Source organism: Phocoena sinus, chromosome 17, assembly GCF_008692025.1.
Source record: "Phocoena sinus isolate mPhoSin1 chromosome 17, mPhoSin1.pri, whole genome shotgun sequence".
Taxonomy (NCBI): Eukaryota; Metazoa; Chordata; class Mammalia; order Artiodactyla; family Phocoenidae; genus Phocoena; species Phocoena sinus.
The window spans coordinates 43467933-43488291 of NC_045779.1; the positions used below are offsets into that span (position 1 = coordinate 43467933).

The 20359-nt window shown below is 39.0% G+C and overlaps 1 protein-coding gene across 10 annotated transcripts in view; it reads left to right on the forward strand.

Annotated features, from left to right (window-relative positions):
- Window positions 1-20359, forward strand: part of VPS13B (vacuolar protein sorting 13 homolog B) — an 831417-nt gene that overhangs the window by 731714 nt on the left and 79344 nt on the right. For all 10 annotated transcript variants that reach the window (XM_032610621.1, XM_032610615.1, XM_032610620.1 and 7 more), the window contains 3 exons: window positions 1836-2017; window positions 3112-3461; window positions 8698-8859. In XM_032610621.1, the coding sequence (XP_032466512.1) occupies window positions 1836-2017; window positions 3112-3461; window positions 8698-8859 (694 nt within the window). The remainder of the gene's footprint in view (window positions 1-1835; window positions 2018-3111; window positions 3462-8697; window positions 8860-20359) is intronic.

The following is a 20359-nucleotide window of genomic DNA, read 5'->3' on the forward strand; positions in this document are numbered from 1 at the left end:
TTCATATTCTTTTCCGGTATAGGTTATTACAAGATATTGAATATAGCTCCCTATGCTATACAGTAGGACCTTGTCATTTATTTTAACTGAGATCTTTATTTGTAACTCCACAGATAAATTCCTAGAAAGCTATTTGGATTAGTATACCCATTTATAGAAGTTTTAAAAATACGCCTAGCTGCATTTTCATGCATAACGTTTCATCAGAAACATAGTGCCCCAGAGTTGTGTTTTCTTTGCATGCAGTGGAGTTTTTCTAACATTGCGGTAAATACCATCACATAACTATAAACACCTTGAAGTTAAATATTCAGTAAACCTAGCTTTCATTTTCACCAGCCTTTTCACAACCTCTTTCAAAGCTCAGCTGAAGATTCACACTCTGCAAATCCCACATGATTCACCCTGTGCCATTCTGACTTCCTCTTGTATTTCCACTCTGGCAGCACTTCCAACTTGCCTACTCCTCGTTGGTTGTTCTGTTTTATAACATTTGTAAACATCTACATATTTTATATCACCAGTTAGACTGGGAATTCTTTGAAAACCAAGGATTTATTTCTTTAGTTTTTCTTGTCATAGTTCTCCCTAGGATACTATAAACCATTGTGTCTTCTCTGGGCTCCTCATGGATTTGGGAGCCAGGCTACCATAGCTGTAGAGCAAATTTCAGATTTGGGAAGAAGAGGGTGGAAGACGGTAAGGGGGAATAGGGCAGCATCTATTTAGTGATCCACAATTAGCAGAATGCACCTTGGCCCCTCCCAATCCCCAGGTCTCATGCTTCTACTAGCATTGAGGGGAGGCAGCTAGGCTGCATGTTTCCCATGCACACCAGCAGCTGCTATGTACAAATTTCTTCCCTCCTACAGATGCCTTCACTATTTATTTTAATTGACCTTTACTGGTATAAAATGGTGTTGGGAGGATGGACAAGTAAAGAGAGGACACATGTGGTGTAATTGTCCATGGAGCCTTGGTTCTTCTGGACATGGTCATAACTTTTATGGCACCTAATACAGTATGCAGTAGGTAGTCAATAAAGAGCATTGGCTAACTCATATGGGAATATGGATGTGGATGACCTGGAGAAGTAAAACAAAAGTAAGATTTATGGTGACACTGAAAATATTGGGTTTTTTGAACAGCAGAGTCATACTCTGAATTGTGTTAGTCTTAACTTACGGACAACTTGTTCTCATATTAGTTTAAGTGAAATGTGGATGGAAGAAAATTGGGTTGGAGGTCAACATGGCCTGGGGTTTCAGGAATCCTTCAAATTTTTTCTGCTAATAACTCATAGAGAATAATCAGCAAGAACTTAATTTTTTAAATTAATTTATTTAATTAATTTATTTTTGGCTGGATTAGGTCTTCATTGCTGTGCACGGGCTTTCTCTAGTTGCGGCGAGTGGGGGCTACTCTTTGTTGTGGTGCACGGGCTTCTCATTGCGGTGGCTTCTCTTGTTGCGGAGCACAGGCTGTAGGCACATGGGCTTCAGTAATTGTGGCTCGTGGGCTCTAGAGTGCAGGCTCAGTAGTTGTGGCTCACGGGCTTACTTGCTCTGCCGCATGTGGGATCTTCCCGGACCAGGGCTCGAACCCGTGTCGCCTGCATTGGCAGGCAGATTCTTAACCACTGCACCACCAGGGAAGCCTCAGAACTTAATTTTTTTAAACGACTTGTTTATGTGAGCAAATATGGAAGATTTGATGAGAACATTGACTATGGATTATGGGAGCTAGCTTTAAAAACCCCTATAGAAAGACATTTCATTTATATGATGTTGGGAAATTTAGGTTATTGAACTTATTTTATTAATTATCTCCCACAGCTCTGCAAGTGAATCTGGTTCTCAAAGCACTTGTGACCAACTTGTAACTCCAACAGCCCTGGCTGCCTGTACCAGAGTTGACTCCTGTTTTACGCCATGGTTTGTCCCATCTCTTGGCGTTTCCTTCCAGTTTGCTCACCTGGAGTTCCATTTTTGTCATCACCTTGATCAACTAGGCACAGGTACTCTATTTTAGCATCAGAATAACATTCACTTAATACTTATTGTTTTATCCCTGCACAAAACTCCTTCCCTACTGACCACCACTCACAAGGTGGAGGAAACTTTTAGAAGCAGCATTCATCTCTCTAACAGTAAGCACCAGCAAAGTTATTCTGAAGTTGATTTTGTATGATAGGTGTCCCCCTTACATTTGAACCATCTTATGGACCTGTTATATAGGGTACCAGTTATATTGAATTGCCATGATTTTGCACACTTCCTAATGAGAATTTTCAAGGAAGTTACAAAAATTGCAGGTTTTACTGTTACTCCAATTATGATCTTTTTGAAAGAAATACATCTGTTTTTTTCCTATCTTATGAGCCATTACATGAATGGCATATAGTTTCCAAAAGTACTTGATATTACCTTATCTTGAAAGTACAAAAACCTTCTACAAAAAATGGGCAAATTCTCCAATAATTTAAAAGACTAGCATTTTTACAAGTTTATAAGGTAGAAGAATAAGTTTTTCCACACACCAAAAGTGGCCTTTTATAAGTTTGCTCATGTTCATGAATAATTATTCCTAAAAGTCTGTACCAAACCTTTTCTACTTAATACATTTTGATTCTGGTATTAGGTTTTCAACCTACATGTAATGGAAAAATGAAAAAAATCAGATTAAAACTAAACACAGCTGCTGTTAAGCATCTTGCCTTTTCAGCAAAAATGGAGTTTAACCTGTATTTTCTAACTCTGTTTGGGTCATGTTTTTGGTTTTGAGATTTGGTGGTAGATACAGAGCACTTCTATGAAATGCTTCTTAAATATTTACCTCCTCTTCGTTTTATTTGTTGCCTTTTGTGATCAAATTTTTATCTTTGCATGTAATCTTTGTAAAGAGACCTGCTGATTGAACAAAACAGTTTTGTGTGCAAATATCAAATGGTAATTCAAATGTTATATTATCTTCAAGAGAATGTTTGAATGTATTAACCAGCAAATATTGCATTCAGTGACCAAGAAAGGAATAATTTAAATGTCATCTCTTTATTTCCATAAAGTGTTGGCTCATCTCAACTGCTGTTTTTCTTGTTTGTTTTCTCAACAGCTCCACCGCAATACCTACAGCCATTTATTTCTGATAAAAATGTGCCATCTGAACTAGAATACATGATTATTTCCTTCAAAGAACCACACATGTATCTTCGACAGTGGAACAATAGTTCTGTCTGTCAGGAGATGCAGTTCTCAGCTCAAGCAGACTGTAAACTTCTGGAGTGCAGAAATGTTACAATGCAAAGCATGGTGAAACCCTTCAGCATCTTTGGACAGATTGCAGTTTCCAGCAATGCAGTAGAAAAGCTGATTGATTGCTCTATCAACGTTGACTCAATATTTGTAAACTTTGGGCAACATGCAGTTCATTCTCTAAACACTGCAATACAAGCTTGGCAACAGGTATGTATATTCTAGAACAGTTTACAGTTTGTCTGTGTGTGATCTTTTACTAGGCACTTTATGTTATCACTTCTAATAATAAATTAAGCACAAACAAAAATGTGAGAGAATGAAGAATTTGATGGGCACCATAATATTTGGGGCCTCCTCTGTTTTGGCAAAGTGATGCATGTTATTTTTAAAACCTTTGGAGAACATGGGTTCTCTACACATGCATCAGAGATGATGCCCACATTTTTGTGACTAATGTACCACATCTGTGTGGAAAGTAACACATTCCCAGAAATTTTTTCCAAGTATTATGGCTTTAGTTTGCCAAAGCTCAACTTGGTATGTATCACATTGTCGAAGCAGCCATTGCAGAAATGAAGAACCTGTGTGAGCCTTCCTGATATAAGCAGTTCATCTTTTCAAAGAGAAAAGGCAGTGAGAGGAAATTACGTGAACACAGTATAATTTAATTTTAGTCTTTCCCCCATTATCATTCTGCCATTTTGATTCACTAAAAAAGCACTCAATAATAGATTTTGTAACCAGCTAAAGACTCTTGATAATAATTTTTTACTTTTACCTTTTGTCAGAAATTATCCATATCGAAAAAGAGTTAGAATATACGTCTGTTTTGAATGACATATTTAAAATGGGGAACCTGCCCACGTCCACTAGCATGAAACTAATTTCACAGAATATTTGGATAATATTGATAATATGCTCAGTGATTTAATAACAAATCACCTCTGCTTCCCTTACTGATTTTCAGTATGATATTGCATTTCAATAAAGCTTGTGTTATTTAAGCTGAGACATTTCCCCACATTTTGTATGTTACAGGTATTTGTGCAGACTAACTCCCCAAGAGAAATGGTCCCTCACTCCACCCTGACCTCATGTGGGGATGGGGCAGTGGTGGGGGGGAGGGGCTTGAGTTCTAGAATTTTTATGGGAATGAACTCTTTTCTTTATATGCATGAAGACCTATACAAGACTAAGGAATTAATTACCTAACATGGCACTACAATAGCAAAGGGAAAGAAGATAACACATCTGTTTCATATTTTAAAATTCTTTTTTAAGGGCATTCCATGGTTTTCTTGCTGCAGAGGACATGCGTAAAATAAGAGCTAGTGTGATCTAAATCTTTGCAGCTGGTTCGAATAGCGATGTGAAAAAAACCTCCGTGGCTCCAATTTCTGTTTTTTGTCATATTTTGAACAATGCATTTAATAAAAAACAAACCTAGAAAATATAAAAGAGTCATTGATAGAGCATTTAATCCCAGGATATTTTTGTCTTGGTATCAGGACCATTGTAAGAGGACTCATGTGTAGCAACTACTGCAGAATGGCCCTCAGAAATATCAGTTTCCTCCCAGGGTAAAAATATTCTCTTAGACACAGCTATACATATAAATAAAATACGGTGCATAAATATTTAAATGTTTTAAACCACATCAGAGTGTGAATGACTGACTGGCTAACACAGTGCCTTGAAGGAATATTCTGAGTTTTTTTAAAAATGGAATTGTATATTTGATTAAGTAGAGCCATATGTCACGTAGCATATCGCTGACAGGTACATTCTGTGAATAGTTGGTTCTGATTTATACAGGGATTTGGCAATGTTAACATGAGCCACAAGAGGATATACTTCTGTAATTGTTGCTATAATTTTCTTGTTTCCTCCCATGTCAAGCGTACTTGCCACCAAGTTTTAATGTGGTAGGCATCTCTAACCCTGTGTATTCTAAAGTAAATACAAAAATGCACTACTTTGAAATTACAGGACATTTGACATTGAAATGGGCTTATAGAGGGGTTATTAAGTTCATTGTTTCTAAGATGTTCTGAATGTGGTTTATCCCCTTTAGAGGGGAAGCTTAGTTACCCAAGCTTGGATTTTATTATGTATATAATGCTCATATACAGTATAATTATTGCCAATGAAAAACGTGAACTTAACAAGCTGGATAAGCAATTTGAGTTTTCCACATAGTTTTTATCGGGTTCGTATCCGAGACAAGTCATTTGTATCCAGTGTGGATGGACCAGACAGTTGAAGCATGAAACAATTTGGCCTTTCACCTTTAGGTCACAAGTTCAAGATTAACAGAAGCCTTCATCAGTGTCTGATTTCTCTGGCTGTAGTTTTTTTTTTTCTCTTTTGTAAATGATTAATGTTTTGTGAAACCAGATTAAGGACCCAAAATGCCACTTGCAGTTTGCTTTATATTTCCATGTCACATTCCCACATTTGGACCAAATAGGATTTAAAGGAGATTTTTATTTAAAAATCAAGGCTGTGCTCATGTATCTTATCTTACACCATAATGATATCTCTCTTTAATTGCCCGTATAACACTCCAGCACAAATCTTAAATGTAAATAAGCCATCTCTTAATTACGAAAGCATTCTGAGGTTGCGCTTTTATATGATGTCATATACAATATGTACAAATTTTCTTATAATATACTAGAGTTTAAACATTCCAAGAAACGCTTAAACTTATTACAGTTATAATGAACTCCACAGATGAAGGAGCAGTAGAGAAACAGTTCCCTGAGGACTTTGAGTATTCTTTAGAAAAATGTAAACAAGCCCCTTGTGTTCTTTCATTTACATTTTTTCCTAAAACCCTCATCATTTATTAAAGGTCAGTTTTTAGAGATGAGGAAAGTAACATGATTTTTTTCTACTCAAGCCCCATCTGGTAACTTAACCTCTGTGTAACCAGCAGATTGATCCCAATTCATTATGAAAATTGAATTTCAGTCTCAGGATGTCTATCTAAGTGGGAGTTGGAATCATATCCCTTTCTTCATGTTTGTACTGTTGGACCTAACGGAGAGAAAAATGTTTACAAGGAGAGCAGTTTATGTTGATTATATAACGCTAAATGGAAAAATCTCATCAAAACTAATTGTACACTGTGACTCCAGTTTAATTAACGTTTTACAAACCTTTAAATATATAAGATATATAAGATAGGATTAGATAGGATAGACTAGAATAGGAACAGGCAGGACACTCAGAAGTGAAAAATTGCTGGAAAAAAAATTCTTCAAAATGTTCACAGCAGTTATCCCTGAGTATAAAATTAGAGACTTTGTTTTTAAAAATCAGTACTTTCTGTATTTTCTGATTTTTATACTGGGAACATATATTACACTTGTAATTTTAAAAGTTAAATTTACTCATGTTTGTTTCATAAGTGTTTATTGAGTACTTATGTGTCAGGCATTATGCTGACTACAGGAGCAAAAGTTGTAACTAACAAAGACCTGGTTCCTGCCCTTATGCAGCATAGAGTCTAATGATGGAGACAACAATGACCCATAATCATGCAAATAATTACTCAGTCCCAATAGGGATCAGTGCTTTTAGGGCAAAATACATAGTGTTGTGTGAGCATAAAATAGAGGGACCTAAGGTGATCCGGGAGGATCTCAGGAGGCTACTTTACTCTGAGGGCATGACCTGAAAACAGGGACCTGAAAGCTGAGTTGGAAGAAATTAGTCAAGCAAGGAGGAAAAGAGGTCCAAGCAGAAGAAAGGCACTGAGGCAGGAAGGAGTTTGATGCGTTGGATGAATTGAAAGGAGGCCAGTGCGGCGTTGGAGCGGCTGAAAAGGGCTGGTGGAGCTGGGGTCTAGCAGGCGAACGGAGAGTGGTTCAAGATGCAGCAGGGGCCAGATCAGGCAGGACGCCTAAAACCCACGGGCCATCCAGTTTTGAAATCATATCTCATGATTAAAAGCCACAGCAAAAAGTAATATGGTAGGCGGCAGATAATTACTGGTTATAACTGCTTCAGTCTCACTTAGCCAGAGACTCCTTTTACGATTCCTGTGGTTGTCAGGCAAGGTTCAACTCCAAGAGAATAGAGAGGTTTGGATGATAGAGCGAACGCTTTAGGAGACCCTCAAGGGTATCTAGAAGAATGAGGTATTTCAGGGCCTCTTCACCGACTGCAGCTGTAGAGCTCTGCCTGCCCACTTTAGGGGCCTTCTGGATGATTAGGAAGGGATTGTACCTCCCAAGATAATGTTCTCATGAGGTTCTAGATCAGGTCTTGGTCCAGGCTGGATTCCAGGTGTGTTCATACATAGACTCCTTGGCTTCAGGCCATGTAGTCACTTAAATTTCTATGCTCATGAGTGGTATATCCCTTTTTACTCTCCCTCCCCTCAGTAAAATGGCAAATGACAGAGTGTGGCATTGTGACATTATTTAGATCCACAACCAGGAAATAGAAGCCAACTGGAGAAGCATCAGTTACATATTACCTCCCATTGTCTGCAGATTCAGTGGCTAGTTAAGATATTTTTCTTGCATTCTCAAGTTAACCATTTATTTAGCTATTCTTTTCATTTACCAAAGGTATGTTTATTATTTTTTAAGCCATAAGCTAACCAAAGTGATAAAAGAGTAAGCACAGAAATGCTCTATCACATTGCCAGTGCTTCGATGTAACAGCAACCAGTGGAGATACCATTAAGTTGAGAAGGAGGTACCAACACAGGAACGTATTACTAATTTGCTGAACCTTAGTAGATTAATGGAAGACATTTGCTGATTGATTATTAGCTGAAACAGACACCAACAACTGTTTCTCAGCTAACGTTTTTTGTCTTGAAAACTGCAGCTTGCCTTATACTGACTCTGAAGTTGATCTGTTTTGTGTGTTCAGCCTCTTAACAATAGCGGGAAAGTTATGGTTTTATTTACATCTCTCCCTGAGCAGATTTACACACACATCCACCCTCCCCCTCAAGGGAACTGGGGATGTATTACCTAAATGATCCTTACTTTCTGTAGGGTACAAACTGTGGCTTTGGTAATTGGTCTTGATTGTCAAGTTTAGAAGGCCAGGAACATGGTAATTCTAGCCTGTGGTACTCTGCTCAAAAACGTGCGCTACCCAGTACAGCATTCTTTGTAGCATGTTAATTCATTTAAAAATGTTAAAAGTTTGAAGGATCTCATTGTTCTTTTACTCTTCTGTGTGTATGATTTATTTTGCAGGAATATAAATCAAAACATATTCTTGGAACATTTAAGATCTCTTTAAGGTATTTTTTGTGCTTATCCTGGAAGTATAGAATACTTTGTATACCAGAGCTAATGACAACAGATCTTTTAGTATTTCTGTGTTGTAACAATCGCCACTGGGCAGACAGCTGCCAAACATCTTGCAATTAATCTGATGCACATTGGCTTTCGTATTCTTTTTCTTTCAGAATAAATGCCCTGAGGTAGAGGAGTTGGTCTTCAGCCATTTTGTGATCTGTAATGACACACAGGAGACACTGCGGTTTGGCCAGGTGGATACTGATGAAAATATTCTGCTGGCCAGTCTCCATAGTCACCAGTACAGCTGGCGCTCTCACAAATCCCCACAGGTATTTGAGAAACAGCCTTACAAACACAGCAATTTTTAAGGTTGCGGATTCATTTCTTCTGCATTTGTGTGCCTGTGTCTAGTTATTTCCCTTTTTAAGTCTCCCACGGGGTCGCACAGTATGGCTACATCTGACAGAAACCCAGAAATGTTTAGAGGAGGGAGCACAGTGTACCCATGCTCCTCTTGGAGTGGACGTTCTCTTGTTCAGCGTAGGTGCTCTTGAGGGAGCCTGGTGTGGTGATTATGAGGTTGAACTGTAGAGCCAGAGTACGTCAGCTTGGATCCTGGCTCTGAATTACCTCGCTTTGCTTTCATACTTCAGTTTTCTCATGTGTAAATTGGGGATAATAATAGTACCTGTTTCATAGGGTCATGAGAACTAAATAAGTTAAAATGGACAAGGCACTAAAATAGTGCTTGATATACTATAAACATTGTGTGGTGGGTATTATTTTTCATTTGTTTATTCAGATTCTTACTGTGTATATAGTCCGTGGCAGTCATGTCTTAGGCACTGGGGATTCAAAGGCAGAGAAGTCTTAGTCCTTGCCCTCCAATGACAGCTCACCGTCTGTGACAAAATGAGCACAATGACAGACTATGCCCAAGGGAGCACTGAGAAAAGACATACCAAAGGATGTCTGTTTTCCAAGTAGTATAATTCCATTTTCCTGTCACTTTAGATGGGAATAATTAGAGGGATGTGCCCTGCAGGGATAACTGAGGATGAATTAAATACAAAGATGATGTCTTAAATGAGTAAAAGAAATCCTAGGAAGTACTCTCAAGAATAATGTATTTCTAAAACTCTGGGTAATAAGGAAACTAACTGTCTGCTTATGATTAAAAGAAAGTCATTAGATTAGAGAGTTTTCCCATCTCGTCTATAGACCAGCTTTAGAATATGTTACACCCTCAGCTATTTTCTTTTTTTCAGTAGCTCGATTCTGATTTCTTACTTGCTTTTTCATCATATTGCCACACTATTAGTATAAAATTTGGAAAAGTAGATATAGTGCAGTTCTTCTTAAGTCTGTTTAATTCTGGTTATTCTAACAGGACATTAAGACATCATATCTCCTTTTCTACTATACGTTCTTACAAAATGTCTCATATGATATGATATTGCACTTGTATTTTTAGAATGAATGGCATTCCCTTCTTTTCTTTTCTTTTTATTTTATTTTATTTTATTTATTTATTTGTGGCTGAATTGGGTCTTCTTTGCTGTGCGTGGGCTTTCTCTAGTTGTGGTGAGCGGGGACTACTCTTCATTGCAGTGCAGGGGCTTCTCACTGCTGTGGCCTCTCTTGTTGTGGAGCACAGGCTCTAGGCACGTGGGCTTCAGTAGTTGCAGCACATGAGCTCAGTAGTTGTGGCTCACAGCCTCTAGAGCACAGGCCTCAGTAGTTGTGGCACACAGGCTTAGTTGCTCCGCAGCATGTGAGATCTTCCCAGACCAGGGCTCGAACCCGTGTCCCCTGCATTGGCAGGCGGATTCTTAACCACTGTGCCACCAGGAAAGCCCATGCCCTTATTTTCTAATCCTCCTTTTGAGAAATGTCTGTGTAAGCGAGTTTTTAAGTCGTTTGGTTGTTTACCCCTTGTAACATCATTAAAAGACAATTGGTTGGTTGGTTCGTTTCAAAAATAAGTAATTTTTTTCCTTATTAATTGCAAAAGTAAGAACATAGAGCAGATATATAAACCAAAAAAGGAAAACGAAAAAGACCACCTAAATTCCAACCACCCAGAGGCAATCCATGTTGTACAGCCTTTTAGAGCTTCGAAAGGCTTCTGTGATCATTGCATTCCCAGAAATGAACTAGTAGTGATGGGAAAGAAACCTCTGAGAAGGTGCAGTAATGTGTGATCTTATACTGTACCTGTAGCCACTTCACCCATTCATACACACACGCTGCAGGCCTTAGCCAATAAAAAGCAAAGCAGAGGAAGCTTACCTCCCTTCAAAGTCATTTTAAGCTGCATAGACTACCATGGCCCTCAGTGACCCTCAAGATTCCCTGGAGACTGGAGCCAGGATGGGAAAGGTGATCGTAAGAACAGAAGGCTCAGGGGCGTGGAGGAACAGTAGTCTTCATGTTATGGATGTACGGTTTCTAGATGGGAAGGACGTAAACAGGAAAAAAGAATGGCTAACCACTGCCACACTATACCTTTCATATTTATACTCTTCTGCACTTGGGTCTTTTTGTATTTATTACTAGTCTTGTTTTCATAATATCCCTGTGTGATTTGTATTTTTTGTTATGCATATTTTATAGGTAAGGAGACAGAAATGTTAAGCTAAGATGGTGGTACAGATGGATCTGAATCCCATGTCTTTTCACTCTCAATATAGTGTTATTTCCACAACATTGTCAAACTCTCCTAGGTTTTGGCAGCATGATTCGTCTGTTAGAAGAGCCAAATGGTGAGGTTTTAAGAGAAGGGCTGAGAAATCACTGGTATAATACTCTACATTTAAAGCTAGACTAGGGCTTCCCTGGTGGCGCAGTGGTTAAGAGTCCACCTGTCAATGCAGGGGACACGGGTTCGTGCCCCGGTCCGGGAAGATCCCACATGCCGCGGAGCGGCTGGGCCCGTGAGCCATGGCCGCTGAGCCTGCGCGTCTGGAGCCTGAGGCCACAACAGTGAGAGGCCCGCGCACCGCGATGAAGAGTGGCCCCCGCTCGCCACAACTAGAGAAAGTCCTCGCACAGAAACAAAGACCCAACACAGCCAAAACTAATAAATAAATAAATTAAAAAAAAAAAAAAAGCTAGACTAATATGGGATTCTTGGTACAAGTATGAACCCTTGCAAAGCTTTAAGGACCAAAAACAGTAAGAACCTTTTAATGACAAACTGGAAACATAAGACAGGTATCTATTAAACTTTTTTTCCCTCTTTTTAATTTGTAACTGCATCCGCTGGATACAAATTTTAAGATGAGCTACAGTCATTATAATCTTTAGACTAAAACTTAGATTGTATTTGTAAAAGGTGTCTCTTTACTACAGCTACCTATGCTACGTAAAGAAGTGTGTTTTAGGACCCTCTGAAGCCAGAGAGGTCTTAATGGGCCCAGAGGGTCTTCATGGAATTCCATACACACACAATTGCAAATTCTGCTGTGTTCTAATGAGAGGTTACATCTGAGGATCAGAAAAGCTAACCACTTAGCTTCAGACTGCACCTGGAGGTAGTCATAGACTCACAAGTGAGCAAACTGTTCCTTTTTCCAGACTCCAAGTCATATCCTGCACTGCCCAGCAGCTTGGTTTTAGGAACATTTGTGTCTGCATGTTTATGCTACCTTGGGTGTTAGTCAATTCATAGTCTCAGGGAGGATTTCTAAAGTTCAGAGAACTTAACTCTGCTAAACAATGTAGCTTATATTGCAGAGATCAAGAAAGTGGCAATGACACCTGGAAAGGTTTCAAAGAGGTCAACATGTCTTAGAACCACACAGGAGGTTGCTATCAACAGTAAGTCCCAACAGGATGGAAAAAAATATAGACACAACCAATTCCAGAAATCCAAAGCTGAAAAACCTTTTAGAATTGAAATGTTATAAACTCTCCTTATAGTTTCTAACACATGCTCTGAGGCAGAATCACTTAAAATGCTGGATATCCCACAACAGTTGCTTGCCTAAGCAAACAAAGGAAGAACAAAACTTTTTCCTAGGGAATAATTGAACATATTCAGCTGCACAGTCATATATGCCACCACAAAGGGTCCTTAACTATTCCAATTCAGTAGACTTCAGATCAGGTTGGACGAGAACAGTAACCAGTCCTTTACTGAGAAGTGCTTCACATTATATGAAGTTGAATCTAAGGACTGGATATGTGAGTTTATGGAATCTTTCCCCAGAATATGGGCAGTATATGCAGCTCAGAGTCAAGGGAAGCTTTGTTTAATCTAGCCAAACTGACTTTAGTGGCGCTTCCATCGTAGTAGGACTTGTGTGTAGGCTGTTCAAGTTAACTTCCTTTTCTGGTTAAGAGAGAGCACTGTTAGGTAATTAAACTGCTTGAAAAAGGAATGCCTCTATCTTGTATGTAAGGAATTACATTTGCTTTTACCCTCAAAGCATGCCCAATTTAGGGCTTCCCTGGTGGCGCAGTGGTTGAGAGTCTGCCTGCCTGCCAATGCAGGGGACACGGGTTTGTGCCTGGTCCGGGAAGATTCCACATGCCGCGGAGCGGCTGGGCCTGTGAGCCACGGCCGCTGGGCCTGCGCCTCTGGAGCCTGTGCTCGGCAACAGGAGAGGCCCGCGTACCGCAAAAAAAAAAAAAAAACATGCCCAATTTATAGATTACACTTTTTTTTTTTTTTTTTTAGAATTCTTGCTAAGAGTGACTGAATTTTAGTAATCAAACCATCAGTCAAGGGCTTCCCTGGTGGCACAGTGGTTTAGAGTCCTCCTGCCGATACAGGGGACACGGGTTCGTGCCCCGGTCCGGGAAGATCCCACATGCCGCGGAGCAGCTGAGCCCGTGAGCCATGACCGCTGAGCCTGCGCCTCCGGAGCCTGTGCTCCGCAACGGGAGAGGCCACAACAGTGAGAGGCCCGCGTACCATTAAAAAAAAAAAAAACAAAAAAACCATCAGTCAGTCAAGGTGAAAATGAGCTCTAGACAGAGCTATAGAAAATAACAAAATATTGCTCCGAAATGGATATAGTAGGAAGTTTTATAAGCTTGTGAAAATGGCAGATATTTAAAAATGCAAAATGCAACAAGGTAAGAATCAATTTGGAAGAGCAGCAGAGCATCTGGGAAATACTCATCAAAGTAATCAGATTTAGGGAAGAAAATGTAAATCAGATGTTAGTTTCTTCAGGCAGAGATAGGCCAACTTTTTTGTGTAGGGCCAGACAGTGAATATTTTAGGCTTTCAGGGCCTTAGAGCCTCTCTCAGAGCTATTCAACTCTGTACAAAAGCAATGATAACAAATGAGTTTGACTATGTGCCATAAAATTTTAAAATAAATTTTAAAATTTATTTTAAATGAGTGTGACATAAATTTTAAAAATTTTAAATAAAATTCTATTTATAGACAACGAAATTTGCAGTTCCGTAATTTTCACACATCACAAACTAGTATGCTTCTTTTGACCTTTTTCAACCATCTGAAAATGTAAAAAACACTCTTAGCTCACAGGCTATACAAAAATAGGTGGTGCACCACATTTGGCCAAGAAGCCATGCCTGATTTGCCAACCCCTGCTCTCAGGTGGACAAAATTCAGGAGACTAAAGGTTTGATATAAAATTGTCTTTGTTCTGATCTAAATGGGATTCCCATCACTTGAAAACTTGGTAGCATTTTTCAGAAATTATGAAATGACAGGTAATAGTTTAAATCTAACACTTGTAAAATCAACCTGCGCTTACCACATAACAGTAAAATATTTGTATTGTTCTTGTTTTCAGCCCATATAGACAGGAAGTTCCACAGTTCTCTATTTTAGGATGTAAAAATATTTAAAAGTGAGATCTGATCATTTTTCCTCCTGCCTAAAGGAAAAGTGATGGTTTTTTGAGTATCTACCTATGTTAAGGAAATTCCAGCCAGTTGTCAATTTTATTGGCTAGACTGTCATTTCTCACTCAGTCACCACTCTTTCCATATCCATTTATATAGTGCATGCACACACATATACCTAGAGAATGAGCGCATTTCTTGTTGCCACAGTCACAAGTTAAAAAATTTAAAAGTAGACTTAGGGACGCAGGTAAATATCCTGTGTTGGCAAAACTGTTCAAACCGATAAATTTGTCAGGTGTTTGCCCCTGCTATTATATTATATGGCACACAGCATATCAGAGTTTGCTTAGAAAGGGCAATGAAAAGGCACTCTTACACACTGAAAGTGCAGATGGAATTGATACTTCCTTTCTAGAAAGCAATTTGATAAAAAGCATTATCGCTATTAAAATGGTCATAGCCTTTAACCCAGTAAATCTCCTACTAGTAATCTACTCTCAGGAAACAATCCAAATTAAAGCAAAGGTTTATACACAAAAATGTTTATACCATCAAAAATTCAAAATGTTCACTTTTAAAGAAATAGGTACGTAAAATCTGGCGTATCTATGAGATGAACTTTTATGGGACCTTTAAATTTTTACATAGGAAGGTGAAGTGCTACCATATCATATCAGTCAGAAAAGCAGAACATAAAATTCTACACATACAATATGATCTTAACAATATAAGAAAAAATGCATAGAAAAATACTGGAAAATATATCAAAATACTGGAAGATATGTCAAAATGTTACCAGTGGTTGCCTCTGAATGGTGTATTTTTTTAAGGTGGTATTTTTCCAATGTATTACATTTTTATATACTTCTCAACTTTTTAAAATAAAGGATATAGATTATTAAATCAGAGAGAAGTTAAGTAAAAACCCTGAAAATATTTATATATAGACTAAAAGACAGGAATTTCAAATGCTATTGTTGGCCAAAAAGTTCGTTCGGGTTTTCGTAGCATGCCATGGAAAACCCCAAACGAACTTTCTGGCCAGCCCAATATATCAAGAATGGTTATTTTTAATGCTTCTCTTATGAACTATTGCAATAGTTTTTATCAGTTATTCTCTTAGTTACATCTTTGCCCCACTTCAATCTACCTTGCAGACTACAACTCATTTTCCTAAACGTTTTGATACTTTCCTGTCCAAAAATATTTACAGCCTCCATCATCATCTATTAAATATACCCAAACTATCTGGCATCCAGGGCCTGCCTCAGTCTACTCACAAGTCCTCCTCTCTGCCATTATTTCTTTCTAGCTGCTTGTTTGGTCTCCTTCCCTCCCATTCATTTTTAATCAATAAATGATCATTTCTTGTGACCTCTTGTGTGTAATTAAATATGTACATTTTTCTAAGAAACTTACTGTCTGATGAGGGAGTCAGAAAAGTAAACAAATTATTATAGACATGATCTATATCTATGAGGATATTGTGGCATCCAGACAGGGAGAAATGATGGGTAACTGAATTAAAACACTAGACATAGGGAAGAAGAGCAAGAGACCAGGAAATACAATCAACTGCATCTGGATATGGACATGGTCTTAATGAGAACTCAAAGAAAATGTTTCCTAACATGAGGAGGGGAATCTGCCAAGGCTTCCTAGTGGAAGGCATGTTTGTACTGAATTTTCATGTTTAAATAAGTGTTAGGTCAGGGAAAGGCAGTGGGGAAGCGGTTCCAGGTAAAGGAAACAACATGTGTGAAAGCCACAGAGGCATGAAACAACATGGCATGGTAGGACTTGACTAATTTGGCTACAGTGTAGAGTACATGTGTGGAATTGCGAGACAGTAAAGTAGATAAAGGCCATGAGGGCCCTTTTATGCTGTGCACATGAGGCAGAACCAGGGAGACAGACAGGCAGGCAGCATGCCATGTTCAAGGGCATTCAGGTTTTGTTCAGAATAAACTCAGGCATAAATTTGCATGCCATGCTGAAGAGATGTGTGCTAGGAAACTGGCTCTTTGGTGGTGATGGGAATACCCTGATTTGCAGGGTTGGCCGATTATCATGGTGAAAGTACTCCTACCATCGCTGATTTCAAGCTACCAATGATTTAACAACCAGCTCACAAGATTCCTGAGTGTTCAGCAATACTTTTTCACAAACAAGTATGAGCCAGCTCCAACACACCACTGTTTGGAGGAGTTATGTTCTGAAGAGCCTGGCTGTCCATTTTGAGGAGATACAACTAAATGTGATGGGTAGCTCTTGGCTACTGAAGGATTTTAAGTAGAGTCCTCACAGGATCACAGTTGCATTTTGGAAAGATTGCTGTCGTGTAGTTGAGAAGACAGTCTAGAGGAGGCTGAGAATACATGCAGAGGGTTGTATGGGCACCACTGCATAGCCCAGGAATGAGAGAGATTATAGTAACTGAGCCAAGACAGAGTAGAAATCAGAGATTGGTGAAAATGCCTAACAGACTGATCTTTCTGTGAATAACAGCTATAAATTGTGAGCAAAACACAAAACAACTACCTCTGGAGACGAACAAAGGCGGGCAGATTTTGGAGGTGAATAGAATCTTCGAGCAAGTAACCTGTACAGAACGATTTACCCATTTTTTGTTGGCTTTGCTCTGAGGGCAACCACAGTTGTAGCAGTGCAGGGGTGGCCCACTGTCTTTCTGGCCCAAGGTACCAGGTGAAAGAGCTCAGGCAACCAAGGCTGCTAGACAGTGAGGAGAAAATCTTGGAAAATGGAAAGCCAGAGAATGGGAAAATAATATGTTGAAATTTGGCCCACCTGTCTGCTTACTACTGAACCACACATGCATGGGGCAGACTGAAAGCAGATTGTACCCAAGGCTTAAAGAACTGAATTAATCTGCACTGCCACTCACCCAGGTGTAAGAGTTTTAGTTTGACTCTAAACAAATTAATTACCTGTTAAAAATATTAACACTCTGGAGGAATTATAAGAGAATCCAGAGTGTCCACAACATAGCATCATTTACAGTGTCCACAATATGACCCCAAATTACTTGACAGATCTCAAGAATCTCAAAAAAACCAAAAAAGTTACTCAATTTCAAGGGAAAGATAATTAACAGATTCCAACACCAATGTGACCCAGAGGTTGGAATTATCAGGCATATATTGTACTTTAAAGCAACTATGGCAACAGTAAAGGAATTTTACAGGTATAATTAATTTCTAAATTAGTTGATTTTTTAAACATTTTTTCAATTGAAGTATAGTTGATTTACAGTATAATATTAGTTTCAGGTATACAACATAGTAATTCAAATTTTTTATAGATTATACTTCATTTAAAGTTATTATAAAATATTAACTATATTCCCTGTGCTGTACAATATATCCTTGTTGTTTATTTATTTTATACATAGTAGTTTGTACTTCTTAATCCCCTACCCCTATCTTGCCCCTTCCCCCTTCTCTTCTCCCACTGGTAACCACTATTTCTCTATATCTGTTAGTTGTCTTTTAGTTAATCAAAACAGAGGTGATTCTAGGTGGGCTAATTTAATCAGGTAAAAGCACTAAAAGAGAGACTGGACCCTTTTGTGAGGAGAGAGAGAGAGATACATACATTCCTCCTGGCCTTGAAGAAGCAAATTACCATGTTGCAGCTGCCTATGAAGAGGACCATGGGGCAGGGAGCTGTGGGAAGCCACCAGCATCTGCAGGTGGCTGCCAGTGCTGGTCATTAAAAAGTCAAAGCCCGCATCATATAGACAACCGGAAAATAAATTCTGCCAACAACCTGAGTGAGCTTGGAAGCAGATTCTTCCCAAGTCAAACCTCTAAATAAGAATGCAGCCCAGCTGACACCTCAGCTGCAATCTTGTGAAACCGTAAGTAGATAACCCAGCTAAGCTCTGCTTGGACTCCTGACCCACAGACACTGTGAGATAATAAATGTGAGTTGTTTTAAGCTGCCAAATTTGTAGTGATTTTTTACTCAGCAATAAAAATACAACATGACACAAGAAAAAAGTCAGTAAACTTGAAGATGGATCACTAGAAATCATCAGTCTGAAGAAGAGAGGAAAAAAAGATTCAAACAAAATGAATAGAACTGCAGGGACCTGTGGGACAATTTCAAAAGATCTAATATATGAGTAATTGTAATGAGAGACTGAGAGGAGAAAGACAGAGTGGGGCTCCAAAAATTAAAGAAATAATCTCAGAAAATTTCCCAAACTTTGTGAAAGACAGAAATTTACAGACCCAAGAAGCCCAGGAAAAACTCCAAACAGATGTTTCAAAGAAATTCACACCCAGGCACATCATAATGAAACTACTAAAAACCAAAGATAAAGAGAAAACCTTGAAGCAGCCAGAGTTAAACTATAGGGGAAACAACAATTCAAATAACTACTGACTTTTCTTTGTATATAGTGGAGGCTAATAGACAGTGGAACAAAGTCTTTAACATGCTGAGAAGGTTTATTAAGGAGAAATCCATTTGGAAGATATTTTGGAGGTTATAATCACCAGGATTTGGTAATTGACCATGGAAGAGAAGGGCCTGGATCGACTCCAAGGTTTCAGACTTAGGGGACAGGTTGGTGGTGTTGTACTTGGCCACAACAGGGAACTGAGTAGGAGGACAGTGTTTTCCATACAGAGAATGGGGCAGATGTGAGAGCACAGCACAGGGTCCCTAAAGTCCATTTTGGACACATTTGAGTTTTAGGTTACTTTGGAGGCAGGAAGGGTGATATATTAGAAACAGCACAGATTTGAAGCTGTAAACACCTGGATTTCCCTCCTAAGGTTTTTTAGCTGTGTAAAATTGGACAGTGTCGTAATTCCTTGGAGCTTCAGCTTCCTCTTCTGCAAAATTAAGAAGTTACTGTGAATATCCCATGAAATTACATTTATAAGGTGCCTACTAAAGAACTCAGCTCTGTGTATCCAAAGGTGCCTTTCCTTTCCTTTCTCATTTCTAACCAGACCTCCAAGTGGCCATGTTGAATAGGCAAATTGAATGTAATGGTCTGGAGCTCAGAAGAATAGTCTGGGCTAGAGGTAAAGATTTGGCCTCTCATCAGTGCCTAGGTAGCAGTGGGAATAGACACGAATGTCCAAGGAAAGAGTGCTAAGATCAGAGGATGTTATGAGTTAGCTCTTGCTGTAGAAAAATGTACAGTGGTGGTACAGGCGTAGGATAACTATTATAGATACTCCCATTCATAGGAGGAGAAAATGGGAGACACATGGGAGTTACTGATCCATAGAAATTCTGAAATCCAAACAGGTAAATGTTGGAAGTTTCTTAATCAGTAATCATTCCTACTGCTGCTTGGGAATAATTTTCCATGGCTCCTGGCTTTGGACTTTTGGCTCAAACCTCTATGTCATCCATCCTTTTCCATGAGAAAAATATCCTTTGCTCTTCATAGTTTTCTCAGCTGTGAATTATGAAAGTTTAAAGGCCCCTTTACATTTTATACTGTCTTAGTCTCTTTCAGTCTAAGTTGGCAGTGTTTCTGCCAGTATAATTCTTTAAAGAACAGTGTAGGTCTCTTGTTAATCTTACAGTGCTTTGGTTCAGCACTGTGGACAAAATCACACCCACATCTCCTCAAGACAGTTCCTTCTCTGCTTTGGGATTCTGCCCACACTGCTGGGGGACATCACCCTTAAGTGTTTCAGAAGCCCTATTGTTTGAATAGTTCACTGAGACACCAATTTAGATCTTTCTGAGATCTTAACAGAGGATTTTACAACCACATCCTTAGCTTCATTCCCTAGACCCAGCTTTCCTGGCTGTGTCCTGGATTTGATCTTTGCCTGGAAGCTCTTTCTTGATTTTTAACATCATTTCCATCTGGAAGGCTAGAAATTTTCAAAACTAGCAAGTCCTGGCTCCTGTTTATCTAACAGTTCTTCCTCATGCGTGTATGGTTCCTCTTGGACTTTGATATAAGCAGCAGATAAGAGCCAGGAGGCACTTCAACACTG